This window comes from Coccinella septempunctata, chromosome 5 (assembly GCF_907165205.1).
Source record: "Coccinella septempunctata chromosome 5, icCocSept1.1, whole genome shotgun sequence".
NCBI classification, from domain to species: domain Eukaryota; kingdom Metazoa; phylum Arthropoda; class Insecta; order Coleoptera; family Coccinellidae; genus Coccinella; species Coccinella septempunctata.
The window spans coordinates 33,382,397-33,399,055 of NC_058193.1; the positions used below are offsets into that span (position 1 = coordinate 33,382,397).

Here is a 16,659-nt window from a genome sequence, read left to right on the forward strand (position 1 = left end):
AAATGTCTTAAGGTACTAATAAATACCTATAATTATTATTATTACATCAATGTATTAAGATGAATAGCCACAAATACGCGAAAGTTGCCCTGTTACTTGTTTATTCATGTGAAATTTTTGTTCAAAGGTGAAGTTCATCTTAATTGAAACTTCTTTCAATTCCTTTTACTTATATTGATGCAAGATGATTTTTGTTGAAGAATTTAACACTCTTGTAATTATCTGTTTATTCCTTCGGGAGATACCCATTCCCAACCTCTGCATCATATGCATTTCATCTTCGTGTTAATATTTTCGAAATCTACAAATGATGTAAGTCAAAAAAGATAACGAACATTAACTCTCCTCAAGCTAGTGCATATTATGATATTATACTGATCTCTTGTATTTTCCATGCAAATAACTGGATTTGGTATGCCTTCAATCAGTTTGTATAAACTTCAATTATGTTCGCCACATATTTTCCGAAAAGATTCGACATTGTGATAAAATACGTAATAACAGAAACTTTTACGTAGAACGGGCAACATAAGGTTGATTTAAAACCCAAAAATGTTTTGACAACCTTCATAACCCCACATTTTCGTACTATACAGAGTGAAATGTGTCAAATTTCCATGGCCAACCGACTGCTAAAATAAAAGTGAATGAAGTATAGGAGATCTACTGGATGTACTCCATGAAATTCCGGCATTCCTCGAGGATCGAAGATCCTTTTTCACACAGATTAGACAGTGGTGAGTGGAACTTCTGCTTTATAGTCTTGGACCGATTTCACGGTCGTCTGTTCTCAAACCACTTAACCGTCTACTGGTATTCCCGCTCAGCAAGCAGACATACCGCAATTCTGGTTGACTCATCTCCACGAGAACCGGCACCGACGGCGGTATTCCGTCCAAATTCCCATACTCACCGTCCAGAATGGTCCTGTTGCCGAATTCGTCTTCCTGATACTCCGATTTGAACCCGCCCTTCAGCATGTTCACCTCTAATCCATCACCTTTTCCCACTCGTGCGTGTAAAACTCCGCGTCGACCTTTAACTCGCGATTAAAAATTAAAACTGTCGCTTTTGTCGCGGTCCGGCTCGGTATCTTAGCGGGCGACGATTTCGCGACTGGACTTTGTTTTCGAAAACAGCTGACGGCGGCGGCAAGGCTAACTTGATGTGTACGGACAAGGATTTCCTCGGTCTCGGGCTCAGGCGCGTTTTGGGCGAGGGTATCGATCGCGCTGCGACGCGTCGAAGCGACGTCGGTCGTCTTGGGGTGGTTGGCGTCGGGGCGGCGAGGGACGTGGGGGGGTTTTCAGGGGTGTAGACGGGGTGTTTTATCGTTGGGGTCGGTTTTGGGGAGGCAGAAGTCGGTTTTGTCCCCGAGTCGGAAGGGGGGATGGTTCTAGTTGACCTTTATACAGGGTGGGAGTGAAACAAACCCTTTGCGATATTTTTTGGTTCTTGTTTTCACCCCTCTAAAGTCCCCGAATCAGGGAGGTACTTTACTAGAAGGTTCATGCAGCAAATGACGAATCCACAAAACCTTAAAGGCCAATTGTTGGAAATCCGGCTCATCCAGAAGAAGGTCTTGTAATTGGCCACCAATGGGGGAAAAATTAAGTGATTTTTGAGAAGGTGGGCGGATAACCTCGTTTCCTACGAAATATCAAGAAAACTTGAGAAAAGTTCCCTTTTTTACCCCCTACTGATATGAATATTTGATCCTTTATTCTTCTACAAAATATCTCTATGTTTGTGGCATGTTCAGTACGTTTATATCGGATTTTCACCTTAAAGATGGAAAACGCGTTGAAAATTTCATTGAAGGACGATAAAACTAATGAGCCTTCCATTCAGTAGTTAAGGAACTTCAGATATGTTTGTGGGGAATATATCAGTTGTTTCTTATCAAGTTTTCGTATTCTAGAAAGAATTGAGATAGGTTCTACTTGTTACTTGAGTATAAGTCGGAATTTCACATTAGGAATACTTGAAATCGGCATGATCCTATAAATAAATGTCACAATCGAGAAATTTCTAGACATTTCTTTGAATATTAGGTGCTTGAAAACAGTTCTTCACATCAATAATGAATGTATTCATTTGAATAATGCACTTTATGATGGAGAAACATAGAAACAAGGAACTTAATTATAATAAAATAGTAATTTCGAACACCTGAATTCCAATGTTGCTCATTAATTTCATAACAATGACTTTTCCATATAGATAATCAATAAATTATCATTCCTCTTCAACAGAAATTTAGCTAGCGTTCTACAGAACCATCAGTCTGAGTTCTAATTCACGAAAATGTTTAATAACGAGAAAAATACTTTAGGAATAGGTATACATACAGGGTGAGTCTTTGACTCGTACAAATATTTGAACAGTAGATTCTTGTGGTCAAAAGAAACACACTTTTCCTGTACCATTTTTTCCGATTCGGACCTGATAAAAAGATAAAGACAATTTAAATTTTCACAATGAGCTGTGCCAAGCCAGGAAAAATCTTCCAAATAACTAGCTGAATCTACGTATCTGTGGATCTTTTGAACAGAGTTGCATTCTGTCAAATTGCCCAATTTTTCGAATTCCACAGATATTTTTTTTTTTGAACATCAAATTACTCGAAAACGGCGCATTTTACGAGAAAAAATGAAGAATACTTGTATTTTACAAAACGGTCAAATATTCATTAGATAGCGTCCAACTCAGTTTCAACAGTTGAGTTCTTTGAATTCAGGGGCGTAGCTACCGCGGTATCAGCGGTATCAGTGATACGGGGCCCCCAGGTTTTAGGGGCCCCCGAATGTCTGTAAGCAAAAAATTCCTAAAAATGTTATTCAAAACCTCTTACAGGTTTTACAGTAGCATTTTTGAAAATAACTGCTAAAACAACCATTCATTTCAAAATCCCGTTCATTACACCGAATCTATCATTCAGATAGATACGAATACTTAAAATCTGAAATTCAGAAAATTCGTGCCATCAAAGAACTTTTAGAATTAGTCCTGATAAAATTCAATAGCCTTGCATCCAGTTTTCTGGACGATATTACTGCATGCCTTTTATTTTAGATCATTCCAGTTACAACTGCAATCGCTGAAAGGAATTTTTCAAAATTAAAACTCATAAAAAATTATCAGAGGAATTCTATGGGACAGGAACGGCTGTCAGACATGTCATTATTGTCAATAGAAGGGGAACAACTTAAAAAACTTAAATCGTCATCAGCTATGGCTCATTTGATAAATAGATTTGCTGAAATAAATGCTGGAAAAGCGTATCTTTAATTTTTGGTATTTTTTGTTTATTATTTGTTTGTTTATCATTTTATGTTGTTTGTATATTATTTTATATTGTTTGTATGTTATTTGTTTGTGTATTATTTCGCTCCCAGCACCAAGTATGAGTTAGAACTTTTAATTATAAGTACATATAATCATTTCGATACTAATCGAACATTTTTTGCTACTTTTATTTTTACTTCACCCTTCCTTAGGATCCCTCAACATATTTTGATACGGGGCCCCTCTAAGGCAAGCTACGCCACTGTTTGAATTCTTGGTATTTTTATGGTACGTAATGGTCATAATGAGAAAAATGGAAGACGTGGGTGATATCTTGTGTTCACAAAAGATTCATCAAATGAATGAGAAAGCATATTTCGAAATTCATTTAATTCGATAAAACGGTTTGTGAGATTGTAACAATTTTTTTGGTTTTTCAACAGCCTGTATCTTTTGAAGCCAGCCGATTCGGAAAAAATGATAAAGTACAAAAGTGTTTCTTTAAACCTCAAGAATCTACTGTTGAAATATTTGTAAGAGTCAAAGACTCCCTGTATATTATATAGGATGCCAATTTATCTCTGGCCAAATTTCACAATCTGATTCTACAGGCTATTTGGAACAAAAAATTCCAAAAGAGTATGGACTATTATGTCACTTTTTTCTCACCAAAATATAGCATACTTTGAAAACTATCATCTTCATCAAAAATCTTTGTATACCATAGCAAAGATTTCCGATTAAGATTACAGTTCTCAAGATGTAACTTGTTTTGAGTTGAAAAATTGTGAAACATTACAAGACATTAGAATCTTCAAGAAACTCACAATAGAAGGTAATCTCTCAATGGGAATTTTGTTTCAAGTTGCCTCTGTTTTATCCAGAGATAACTTGCGCACTCTGTATATATCGAAGTCAATCTCGAATACGAACGGAAAACTTACCCCCTACCAATTGGTCGAGAACTAGATATGCAGCGAAAACTCACCTGTAATCAAATAAAAAATATATTAGTAAAGAACGAAAATGCTTAATTATAAATTATAAATGAAAAATTAACGGAAAACATGGAATATCTGATCTGAGTCACTGTGGTACACCAAAGTCCAGTATACTATCCCATAAGTACCCAATAAACAACTCTGTCGGCTGGTTTTAGCTCACTTAATTCATAATAAGTCAATAATACATCAATTTAAAAAAATAGCATTTTGTACCCTTGAGTATTGAGAAAAGGGACGCCAATGGTGGTAGAACAAGAGGGGAACGAACGAAAGTGAAGCGTGCCACGCATAAAGTTCTTGCGTGTAAAGGGGTTGCTGGAATGAAGCCCTTTAAATGTTCAAATCAACTAACTACTCACTAATCTTGGAGTTTAATCTCTTTTTCAACAGTTCGATAATGCCTTGAAATTATGCTTTCTGTCCGAACCCCATTTGACAAGCAGGTCTGCCATTGGTAAGCGGAAATTTTACCAGCCAAATGGCCCTCAAGGCTACGCTAGAAGGACCATGGTTTTTGATGAAATTTTCCATTACATAAATCATCAATAATGCCCTAAATCTTAAATCCTTAAATTGACTGAGTAGAATCTCATAATCTTAAACGTATATGGCCAAAAAAATTCATTAACTATGGTAACAAACATTTTGTTCAAATCAGGATATGACAATAATAATAGATGACAAAAAAGGACACCCTTCAGAAAACGAATGTCTGATTTCCCTTCAGGAATCAAGAAAAAAACAGGAAAATAGTTACGATTAAAGCCACAGTTAACAACTTAACGAGACAACCTCTAAACAAGACACTGCTATAGCAACAAAAGAAGCTGATTAATTGGATCTACATAATGACTTCCGCCTAGCTAACCGGAATCCACTCTCATCTCCGTCACTTGCATTTTCCACGAGTCGTAGAGATCGAAAACTGGAGGAAGATTTCATCTCAATTTGCCGTGACCGATCAGGTGATGGATTGATTCAATCACGTCATTAGCCTGTTGCAGAACGAAACCCCGGCTTCGTGGTTTAATTCCTAGGGTAAAAGTGAGATGTGCCATGGTATCTTCGTTCTGTGTCGCAAAAATCCGTTACGACCTAGTCAAACGACCAAATCACGTTCTTCATTAGAGAAATTCATCAAACATATACTACATCGTCAGGAATTGTGAGCGATAAGAGTTGCAGGACCGTACACAGGACTTAAAACGAATGCCTCGGAGTTTGGAAAGAGAAAAAAGTGTACCGGAGCCATATCAGGGGAATATGGTGATTTGTTCAGTTACTGGGTACAAATTTGTTCATGATTATTTGGTGGTACGAGGATATATTGAAAAATTCTTAGCCTACAATCCAATCAAACAAAATTTCAATGTCAAAATGTTTCATTACTCAACATATTCTCCTCTGAATTGGATACATTTATTACAGCGAATCTGCAACGTCTCTAGACCTTTCAAAGAAAAGTTTCTTCTTGCTCTGCAAGCCAGACCTCCACAGATTTTATTTTCTCCTCGTTGGAAGAAAATTTACGACCTTTTAAACTTTTTTCAGTTGGAAAAGAGATGATAGCCGAATGGAGCCAAATCTGGTGAATAAGGGGGGTGTTCTAGTAATTCAAACCCTAAATCACGAATTTTTTGCATGGCAACATAAGAGCTTTGTTTTGGTTCGCACTTGAGGCGGTTCTGAATCGGTTCAAAGTAGTGGAGCAGCAATGGTATGGGAAGCTACACGCATGCTACGCGCGAGCTTACGCTGAATAAATAAATGTGCGACTGTTTTGAACCGTTCTGGAACCATCCTAAAAGCGAACCAAAACAGGCCTATTATTTGTGGGCATGGGCGTTGTCCTGCCAAAACAAATCACCTTTAGATAGCTTTCCGTTTCTTTTCTCTTGAATTTTTTCCCGTAGAGTGGTCAGTAATGTCGAATAGTAATCTCCGGTGATTGTTCTACCCTTATCCAAAAAATCAATCATGATTACTAGATGGCAATCCCAAAAAACTGAAGCAAGAACTTTTCCAGCAGGATTTTGGACACGAAACTTCTAGGTCTTGGAGAACCAGAGTGTCGCCATTCCATCGATTGTTGCTTTGTTTCTGGATCGTAGAAATGTACCCAAGTCTCATCCATAGTAACAATTCGGTTTAAGAAGTCTACATCGTTTCAAATCGAGCACAGATCGAACGCGATGCTTCTACCCTTGCACGCTTTTGGTCAACATTCAAACATTTGGGGATACATTTTGCAGCAATTTTTCTCATGTCCAAATTGACGTGAACTATATAATGAAAGCGTTCGTATGAAATAATCAGTGCTTTAGATATCCGTTTTAGCCCAATTCGACGGTCTGATAAAATCATGTCATGAACTGCATCGATATTTTCGGGGACTGACACAGAAACTGGCCCGATCGGTCATCATCTTCTGTGGAAAATTTACCTCTTTTGAAGCTCGCAGTTCAATTTTTCACGGTCGCATACAGAGGACATTCATTCTTTCATACCCTTGATATCTTCGTAAATCTGCTTACCTCTTATGTTGCAAAATTTTTACTTGTTTTCTTTTCATGTTGTTACTAACCCTCTAAATCTACTAATTCCTGACCTGAAGTCCGTTCCTGCTACAGAAATTCCACCAAAACCACGATAAAATAATAGTTCTTCCGTTCTGCACGTTTTTTTTTTTTTCAAGATTTCCTTTGAACCTGGCAGATACACGGGATCGCTCTGGCCAGAAAATCAGTGAAAGTGAGTTAAATGCTTGATAGAAGACAACCACCTCGATCAGCGAACGTTAAAAATAGTAAAATCGTGCCTAAACCGATTGGCAGAACGAAATTCCCATGTCAGAGCGAGACATTCAACATGGAAGGAATGGTGCCTTATATTGATGTTAAATGTCACTTTTTGCTCGATTCTGATAACCATTAACAGGACATGGCTTTTATAACGGTCTTGTCGATATTGAGATGGAGGCGGAGAAAGATAGAAATTTCATATTGTGGAAGTTTTTATCGGGGGTCAATTCACTAGAATTGAACTTTCATGCTTTCTTTCTCATGTTTCCACTATGCATTCTTGCAAAAACATTAAAAGGTAGGTTTGGTAGGTACTCATTTCCCACCAAATTTTCCATTTTAATTCTAAAATCTAAGATTATAAAAAACCCTCCCTTAAACGGTCTATTTGCTCTTGTGACAACATTCTATTACTCTCCTATAGAATATTAAGAGAATGAATGTTTCCTCACTGCACACAAGTGGTTTTCCAAGAACCCAAAGTTCACTCAGAAGAGAAAAATTAAAAAATAAATGTTTCTCGAAAACAGCGTCAGATATCAAGAAGTGAAATAGAAAGCCTATCTCTCTTCGGTTAGATTTTCATCATCATATTAGCATTTTTCAAAAGACAAGTGGCTGCTTCAAAAATTTGCCTCAAAATTAGGCAATAACCATTGTAGAGCTCCAATTATATTATTCAAGTTGTTCAGATAAAAACCAAAAGTAACATCCTGCAGAGTTTGTCAAGAGGAAGTGTTAAATCTTGGAGTTGACGACCTTTTTTTCGATAAGAACCGCTTTATCTATTCTCGAACTAATTTGCTTGTTATTTTTAAAACATTGTAACAAAATTTCGCATACTATGAGATAAGTGGTCAGCACAACTACAACTTAACGCTCAATTGCACAAATTCATACAGCATTCTTACGTGTATCATTCATTTGGCAAACCCGGTTCCATTTTCATTCAGAATCCAGTATAAATATCCTTTTTCCGTTTATTGCAATCATTCGTGTCGTGTCAATTCAACCGTTAAGAAACACCACATTCCCACAATTTAATGGATCTTAGATAAAGTCTATCGACACATTCCTGAGCACGATAACTCTTGAACTGGAGTTCGTTGAAGTTGATTTTTTCGAAATATTGTATTTGTGAGTCTTTTCACTTGTCAAGCTAAATATAGTTTGGAAAAACTCTGGAGTTGTCGTATCACCCTACATATTTCATGTGGGTTATAAATTTCCTCGAATCAAAAAATTATCCCTTTTTTATTTTGGATGTCTGAAGCCAGATGAGAGTGGTTTTACACCCCTAGGAATGCCTTTGATTTCATTATATCAGTGTGATATAGCTTCCTGGAAATCTGTGAAAACTTGGTGACTCCCACAGTTTTAGGATACGTTGTAGAAAAAAGAGTTTTATCATGAGATACATCGATCAGTCTGAAAATTTGTTCCTATCTGGAATGCAGCTTTGCAACCATTCCTTATAGTGTTGTGTAATATCTGTGAATAATTCCATTCATTCATTCATCCACGTTACACGTATGAGAATGAAACGAGCATAAGTAATAAATTTGATTTCAAAATCCCATTCGGGGCAAGCAAGTCTGCAAAAACCGCATAAACTGGTTTGTTGTTCGTCGTAGATGCGAATATGTGATATTAGCATTAGAAATCGACATGCATTTCGCATACATTATTGAGTAACATCGGTTTTAAATCGATCGCTGATCGATTCTCACGATAGTTCTTAAATTCTTTCATTGAACTGCAAGACTTTACTGCGCCTCTTCATGAAGTTTCTGGCAAGCAATCAATCACTGATGCGTAAGGTTGGTTGCCTACTCGGGACGATCATATATTACACTCTGAATCTATTTCATTCCTGTAAATTCTTCATGTCACTTAGTATAGCTATTTGGACTTATCAATCAAGGACAATACTTACACAACTATAAATATAAGTTGGCTGACTTTTACCTCGGAAACTCTCGAAATAAAGAATCAGTTGAATATTGAAAATATTTAGTTTTATTACTGGTGAGTAATTATTTTCGAAAGAGAATGAAGTGATTTCCAGATACTTTCATACACTTAGTTCCACTTATAAGGAATGGCAATATAAGAATTCTAATGCTTCCACTTGTATCTTAGCGCTTTCATTGCTGGTTCCCTGTAGGAAATTAGAAATCCAATTATATTGTGAAAAATCCCTTTGAGTTATAACAATTCTTCCTACTGTAGATTGGATTTCGATCCGACTTTATATCTTAGCATTTTCACCTCGATTCGAATAATTAATGTCATTTTCACGGGTAAGTAAATGTTCTGCAGGACTATAACGATGATTGGATATAAATTCGCCTTTTCTATATCTGGCTATGTTGAACCTAGATGAAGTTTACGAGAATTGTGGCAGTTTTCGAATGGGTTGCCTTAATTATCATAGACTCATTATAATAATTGATGTTATGATAGCGGAGTAATACGATATTATCCTGATGTTTAAAGATTTTTTGCGCTACACTTTATGAAATGTGTCGTATCATTGAAATTAACGATATCAGATCTGGGCTGAAAGTGAATTTGTACCTTTCGTTGCTCTATATATTCAACACTCTTAATTATCTAGATAAATGATTTCGATCAGAGTCATAACTAAAATCAGAAGCAGAAGTTACAAGTTTGGTTCATTTATTCTGATGACAAACCATGAAAATCGTGCAAGAAGAAGCAAAAAATGATTCACATCTAACTTGCTCTGTATTGAGTTATGTTTTTCTCATCTCATTTCTGTCAAATGCATACTTAACCGAACACATTTGCAGTAAACGCTCTATACCTTAAGTCCTTCCAGGAAGATTTTTACAAGTTAGACTGAAAATACTCAATAGATTAGTCTCTTTTGTGAATATACAACTTCATAGAGAATCTAAACTTACCACCATATTGCAAGCGTGTAGATAAATTAACGCAGCTCTACTGTAATCAGAAACAAATTGATAAATAATCTTTTTTCAATTATTTTAGCGCAAATTCAAAACGAATTAATTCACTTTCATTCGATTCCTGTACACTTCGAAAGCCTTTCTCCTTGCTCAATTAACACCCGTGTTTCAAGAAAGAAAATGACTGTTCTTTGTGTATGAAACGATGACACATTGGTTTGTTTCAAACTGGAGAGTTGGTTCAGTTCAGAATCTCATTAGGAAGATGTGTATTATAATAAGTATCGAAGTAACTCTATGCGAACAACAAGAGCTTTATTTAACGAAGGACATCCTAGAAATAATGTATCCGCTGCTAGCTTACGCTGTGTAACTGGTTGCCAAATTTGACGCTACTGGTTCACAACAAATAGAGGGTGCATGAAAGAGACGAAGCGAGGGACTTGGCTGTCTTAGGTCATGTAGCAATGGCTCCGACCTTTAGTACTAGGAAATTGTCCGATGTATCTGGTGTTTCACACAGAACAATCATGAGGTCCAGAAGTGGTTGTTCATGATAAGTGAAGTCAAAAGTCCGGATAAAGCAGGGAAACTAATCCGGATCATTACACGCTGGGCAGGAAAACGACCCGAGCCCCTTTAAAAGCCATATCAGGCCCGACGCCGCGATAATAACAATAAATCCACATCCGAGCATGATTAGAGAAAGCAAAGACGATATTTTCGATAAGTACACCCTGCAGGTGTCCGACCGAGCGCAAAAATCCGGCCCGGAGTCTGGAGCGGTTCGTCGCAAATCTCCCAAGAGATGTAGTGGGTGTGTAGGTGAGTTTCCGAGGTCCGCTCTCACTTTTATACGCGGAAAAAAAAATGTTTCGACTGCTCGAGAAGACTCCTTTCTAGACGGACGGTTAGTGCTGGGTATTCGGGCGTTGTTCGGATACAGGGTGCGCCAAATAGCTGGTGAATTTGTATTTTTATCGGTTGCTTATTCGATGCGGAAGAGAGTCGATGAATTCGATGGAGAAAAAGACATTGGACATAAGCTGATTTTTTCGTGATAGATTGGTTCTTTGCGAATAGGAAAAACCTCACTTCATTCATCTACCGCGAACAGTTTAGATTTTATGATTTTTTCCGAGAAGGTCCAAAATTTCGTATATTCCATCGACCATAACTTGAAAAATAAATTTTTAAAAAAATATCTGTTTGCATATTTGTGTTCTACGGCTTCGAATTAGTGCACAGTAAAACGTTGGTTTCGATCGGAGGCCAAAAATATTTTTCAAAAAATCGCAATTTTTCCATGCATACAGGGTGTTCCTAAATTGAACGTACAAACGAAAAGGTGAGATTCCTTGAGTGAGTTTAAGAAAAAAAAGTCCCATAAACATGGGGTCGCAAACGTTTCGTTTTCGAGATACAGAGTGTTGAAGTTTGAATTTTTTTCAAGTTTTTTTCTCATAGTATCTACACTTCACAAGATATTCAACTGAAATTTGGCATAGATATTACATTTTAGAGTTCTCACCACGTGACATGGCAATTTCGATAGAACATCTACAGGGTGATATTTTTTCTGGAACACTTTTTTTTGGTGAGCAACTGTTAATTTGAAAAAATGTAAAAAGAAGCTTTGTTCTTATACTAAACTTTTCGGTCTCTTGTAGTTTTGTCGTACCTATCAACGATTTCGAGAAAAAAAATTTTGAACGATTCTCTCGAAATCCTCGTGAAAATCCAAATTATGATGGGAAGGCAACTTTGTAAGCTGAGGTGAATGAATTCAGTGTCAGTTTATATGGAAATTTTCCTGATCTGTAGCGATGATTCATAAAGATTCGATAAACTCGTATAATCATAACAAAAAATGTATTACAACAAGAAACGTAAAACTAAAAAAGAATCATAACAAGAAAACTAAGTGACCGCAAAGGACTGAACTACAGCAAATGTTTAGTATAAGAACAAAGCTTCTTTTTACATTTTTTCAAATTAACATTTGCTCACCAAAAAAAAGTTCTGCAGAAGAACAGGTGGCAGTGTTCCAGAAAAAATATCACCCTGTAGATCTTCTATCGAAATTGCCATGTCACGTGGTGAGAACTCTAAAATGTAATATCTATGCCAAATTTCAGTTGAATATCTTGTGAACTTGTGAAGTGTAGATACTATAAGAAAAAACTTCAAAAAAATTCAAACTTCAACAATCTGTATCTCGAAAACGAAACGTTTGCGACCCCATGTTAATGGGACTTTTTTTTCTTAAACTCACTTAAGGAATCTCCCCTTTTCGTTTGTACGCTTAATTTAGGAACACCCTGTATATGTATGGAAAATTTGAAAAATTTTCGATCTCCTCGATTTCCAACAGAATTGCAGTTTTTACTAAATCGAGGGCGTAGATTACGAATATGCAAACAGAATTTTGCTGAAAGGGTTAGTTTTCAAGTTATGGTCGATGGAAAATCGGACATTTTGGACCTTCGCCGAAAAAAAATCATAAAATCTAAACTGTTGGCGGTAGATTGATGAAAGTTGGTTTTTTCAATTCGCAATAAACCAATCTATAACCAAAAAAATCAGCTTTTGTCCACACGGCACATTTTCGAAATCGAAAAAATATCAAAGCTTGGTTATAACTTCGAGATAAATGAAAATATCGTGAAAAATCAACAATTTGGGATACCCTGCATACTTCACTTCTCTGACCAATACTTAGTTCCCATAAAACCTCTATAGGACACCATCGAAAATCTACCATTGTGTTCTTGGCTTCAACTTCATTTGCCTGCGAAATTCCTTGTTATTTCACATAAAAAGCCAGCTCTAAAGTGCGAATATTCTAGTAACAAAATCCATTCAACACCCGATTTTACCTCCCATTGTTGTGGCGTGTTGTTGAAAATCGGTGGGAACATCTCGAGAACAATGGCGAAATTGCAGCAATTCGAAATTAATACGAGAGGAATCACTCAAGATAAGATTGAGGACAGATCGAAGATCCTATAGGAAAATTTTCCAATCTGCGCCTTTCGATAGATTCTACGATAATTTTTTTTCGAGTCATTGGAAAGTCGATCGAAAAAAACGATACCAGAAGTGAGGGGAGATTAGATCAATCATCTTCGGTGTTACTTTCGACGGTCTAAAAATGGTTCGATATTTGACACTGAGAGGTAACAATGCGAAGTCTCAGGAACCAGAAGTATCGGATGAATGTTGATTATACGTTCTTGGATTTTACTTTCATTAGATGATTGATGCGTGGGTGAAAGATCTGCGGATTTTCGTGAGAGATTCGATATGGATCTTTCGATTAGGAGTTTTGGCGTTTTTCTAGAATCGCTAGATCAATGGAAGGACGATTTTATTGAGAACATTCGACAATGTTCTTAGGAACCTTGTCTGTATCTTTGTGAGGATCCTATACTACACTGCGCGAAAAAATTAACGCACATTCTGGAAATCTCAATTTTAATGAAAGTTAACTCTACATTGACTTCATAACTTATTTTTTATGTTCTCTCGGAAAGGTTTTGAACGAAACAAGACACATTAAATGGAAGAAAAATTTAGGATTTCACCGAATCTTATGTGAAAGAAGAGAAATGAACAATTTTCAAAATACTGTAATACTGATAAGTGATTTAATACTTGGTATTTCCACCCCTTGCGTTAATTACAGCTCGGCAACGACGGTTCATACTCGAAATGAGTGATCTCAAAATGTTCTGATCTAATCCTTCCCAGATTTCTCCGAGTTGGATTCCTAAGTCATTAAGAGTAGCTGGATGATTTTCTGAACTTCTCAGCCTTCTATTGAGGTTGTCCCAAACCTGCTCAATCGGATTGAGATCTGGACTTCTTGCTGGCCATTCCATTCGAGAGACTTCAACCCCTTCAAGGTACTCCTAAACGATGCGCGCACGATGGGGTCTGGCATTATCGTCCATAAAAATGAAATTTTCACCAATGTATGGGGCAAATGGCACTACATGCTCTTCAAGAATGTTCCTTATATACTTATCAGCATTCATAGCTCCATTATCAACGACCACTAGGTCTTTGCGAGCAGTCAAAGATATTCCACCCCATACCATAATCGATCCTCCCCCGAAACCAGTAGTATTCAGGAAATTGCACTGAGCATATCTTTCATGTGGACGTCTGTATACAAGGGAACGTCGATTACAATGGTAGAGGCAGAATCTAGACTCATCTGTGAAGAGAACTCTTTCCCAATCTGACTCTTCCCAATGGATATGCTCTCTCGCAAAATCCAAACGCGCCCTTCGATGGGCTGGGGTAAGAGCTGGGCCTCTTGCCGCGACACGAGGCCTTAAATCATATTCTCTGAGGCGATTTCTTGTTGTCTGAGTGCTAATTTACACCTCATGAGTTTGCTCAAGCTGAATTTGAAGGAGGCGAGCGGTTGCAAACCGTTGTCTCAACGAAGAAACTCTCAAGTAACGTTCTTGAATGGCAGTTGTTACCCGTGGTCTACCCTGTCCTGGTCTTCGGACATTCATACCTGTCTCCCTGAATCGCTGCAACATTCTGGAAACACTTGTATGGGAAACTCCAAACATTTCTGCAATTCTCGTGTATGTCCACCCTTCTTCTCGCAAAACTACGGCTTGGTCACATTCCTTTTGGGTCAAATTGCGTGTTTCGCGTTTCATAGCGATCGAGTGTAGAAAATCAAACGAAAGAAAAACTATTGATCACTAGAATTGATCGAAAACAACCCATTTTAGAATGGAGCCAATACATTCAAAATCTGAGAATATCATCTTTTTTTATTCCAGCTGGGAAAAAACATCTGTATTGAAGAAAACCGTTGAAAGTGGATAACATATGCATGCATAATTCTGATAAAAATAATTATCATTGAGAACACCTTCAGTTGTAGAATAAATTTGAGATTTCCATAATGTGCGTTAATTTTTTTGCGCAGTGTATAAAATGTGTCTCGGCCCTCATGTAAACTTTGGTTTGCAATCAATTTGTGTCAACCCTGTGAGCATGATGACATCAGCAACTTGCTGTATTCCTGACCTTTATTGTTAGTACTTTCCCGAAGATAAGTAGAACAGCTACAATACCGAGAGATGCAATGATACACGAAAAGATTTTCAAAATGTTGTCCATTACCGACTTTAAATGTCCCCAAAAGAAAAAATCTAGAGTTGTTAAATCTGAGAGCTTTGTGGCAATTCAATTGGCAATCTCAGTGAGCCGTTTGTTATGCGTTCAGAGGTGTATCTATAAAAAACTGGAGGAATTGATTTTTAAGTACCGAAAATGAATTATTTTGATCTCGTAGTAAACTCAGTGCAACAATGTAATAGAAAAATTTGCATAATGATACACTCCGATCGAACTCAAGCCACAAATCGGAAATTACTCCAAGAAATATGAATGAATATAATTGGAATATCCTGTAGAAAAAGTCGATAATTATTGTTGCTGTTATAGGACTTCCGTCCACACTTTCATTCTCATATGATTTTTAATCTTGTAAAACTATTTACTCACAATCTAAATAATTACATTATATTCTGATGAATTAGTACGCATTGAGTAAGGTGAAAGCACTTTTTCGAGGTACACTCTTCAACACCAACACTCACTCTGCAGATCTAGTTATGAATATTCAAACTACGAAGAAAGTTTTTTCATCTCGAGGGATATTATATCATAGTTAATTATTCGACAAATTGTTGCGGATGATTTTGGCATGGTTAAATCTGATTTATAAGCTTGGATTGAGCGAAAACTTGTCACGAATATACAAGATATTCGGATTGACGTTTCAGAAAAATCTCAGGATTCAACAGGCTACATTTGTGCTTTAATTGAAATGGAATTACATTCCATCAGTCTGGGACACACTGTCTATCATATGCATGAATTATTTTTCTTCATTTCTGCTCGAATAAAAACAGACGACCAAAGTGTTGACCACTTTTCAAAGTCAAGGTGAAGAACTGCAGCATTTTTCGTCAATTGTTGGTGTACTTGACTTTCTACCAACCAATATTCGGTACTTTTAGCCGGTAGGTACTCACAAAGAGATTCATTTTCATTCGACAGAGAAAGTGAGGTTGCATTCGAGCAATATTGCACTGTACTGTACAAAAACTTGATCGATAACTTGCACCATTTTTGGTTAATTGAAAAGTAAGTTGCGTTCTCCTTGGAGTGGATAATCCAGGACTGGATCTGACCAGAAATCTAACAAGATGCAAGTACTTTCTGGCTATAATATTCAAACTCAACTCAGACTGGTTTCACAGATAATGAAAGTATTACCATACCATAGAAATAACCAATAATTTGTAAATATCAGTGTGAAGTTGGACGTCCTATATTGTAATTATTCGATTTACTATAATGAAAAACTGGCTTTGGTTTAGTTTCCTTTTCTGTCAACGATTTACATCTCAGGAGCTGTTAAAACAAACTTATGAACGTAGTACTTATTACAAAGAACATACTAGATTATTCATAATTACAGCATGTCTAATTTGGAGTCGCATAATTTTAATTGCCGGTTTCCCATGCTTTCACATTGTGTTTTGCCTATTTTGAAAGTGATAGTTTTGTGACTTTATTGAATAGGAG

The 16,659-nt window shown here is 36.8% G+C and overlaps 1 protein-coding gene across 2 annotated transcripts in view; it reads right to left on the reverse strand.

The window, feature by feature from the left end:
• Nucleotides 1-16,659, reverse strand: part of LOC123312982 (cerebellar degeneration-related protein 2) — a 66,758-nt gene that overhangs the window by 33,253 nt on the left and 16,846 nt on the right. Inside the window, exon 1 of one of the 2 annotated variants that reach the window (XM_044897625.1) lies at nt 914-1,113. The exons of the other annotated variant lie outside the window; for it this stretch is intronic. Within the exon in view, the coding sequence (XP_044753560.1) occupies nt 914-980 (67 nt within the window). The 5' untranslated portion in view covers nt 981-1,113. Of the gene's footprint in view, nt 1-913; nt 1,114-16,659 lie in introns of those variants that run through there. 2 annotated transcript variants of the gene reach the window in all.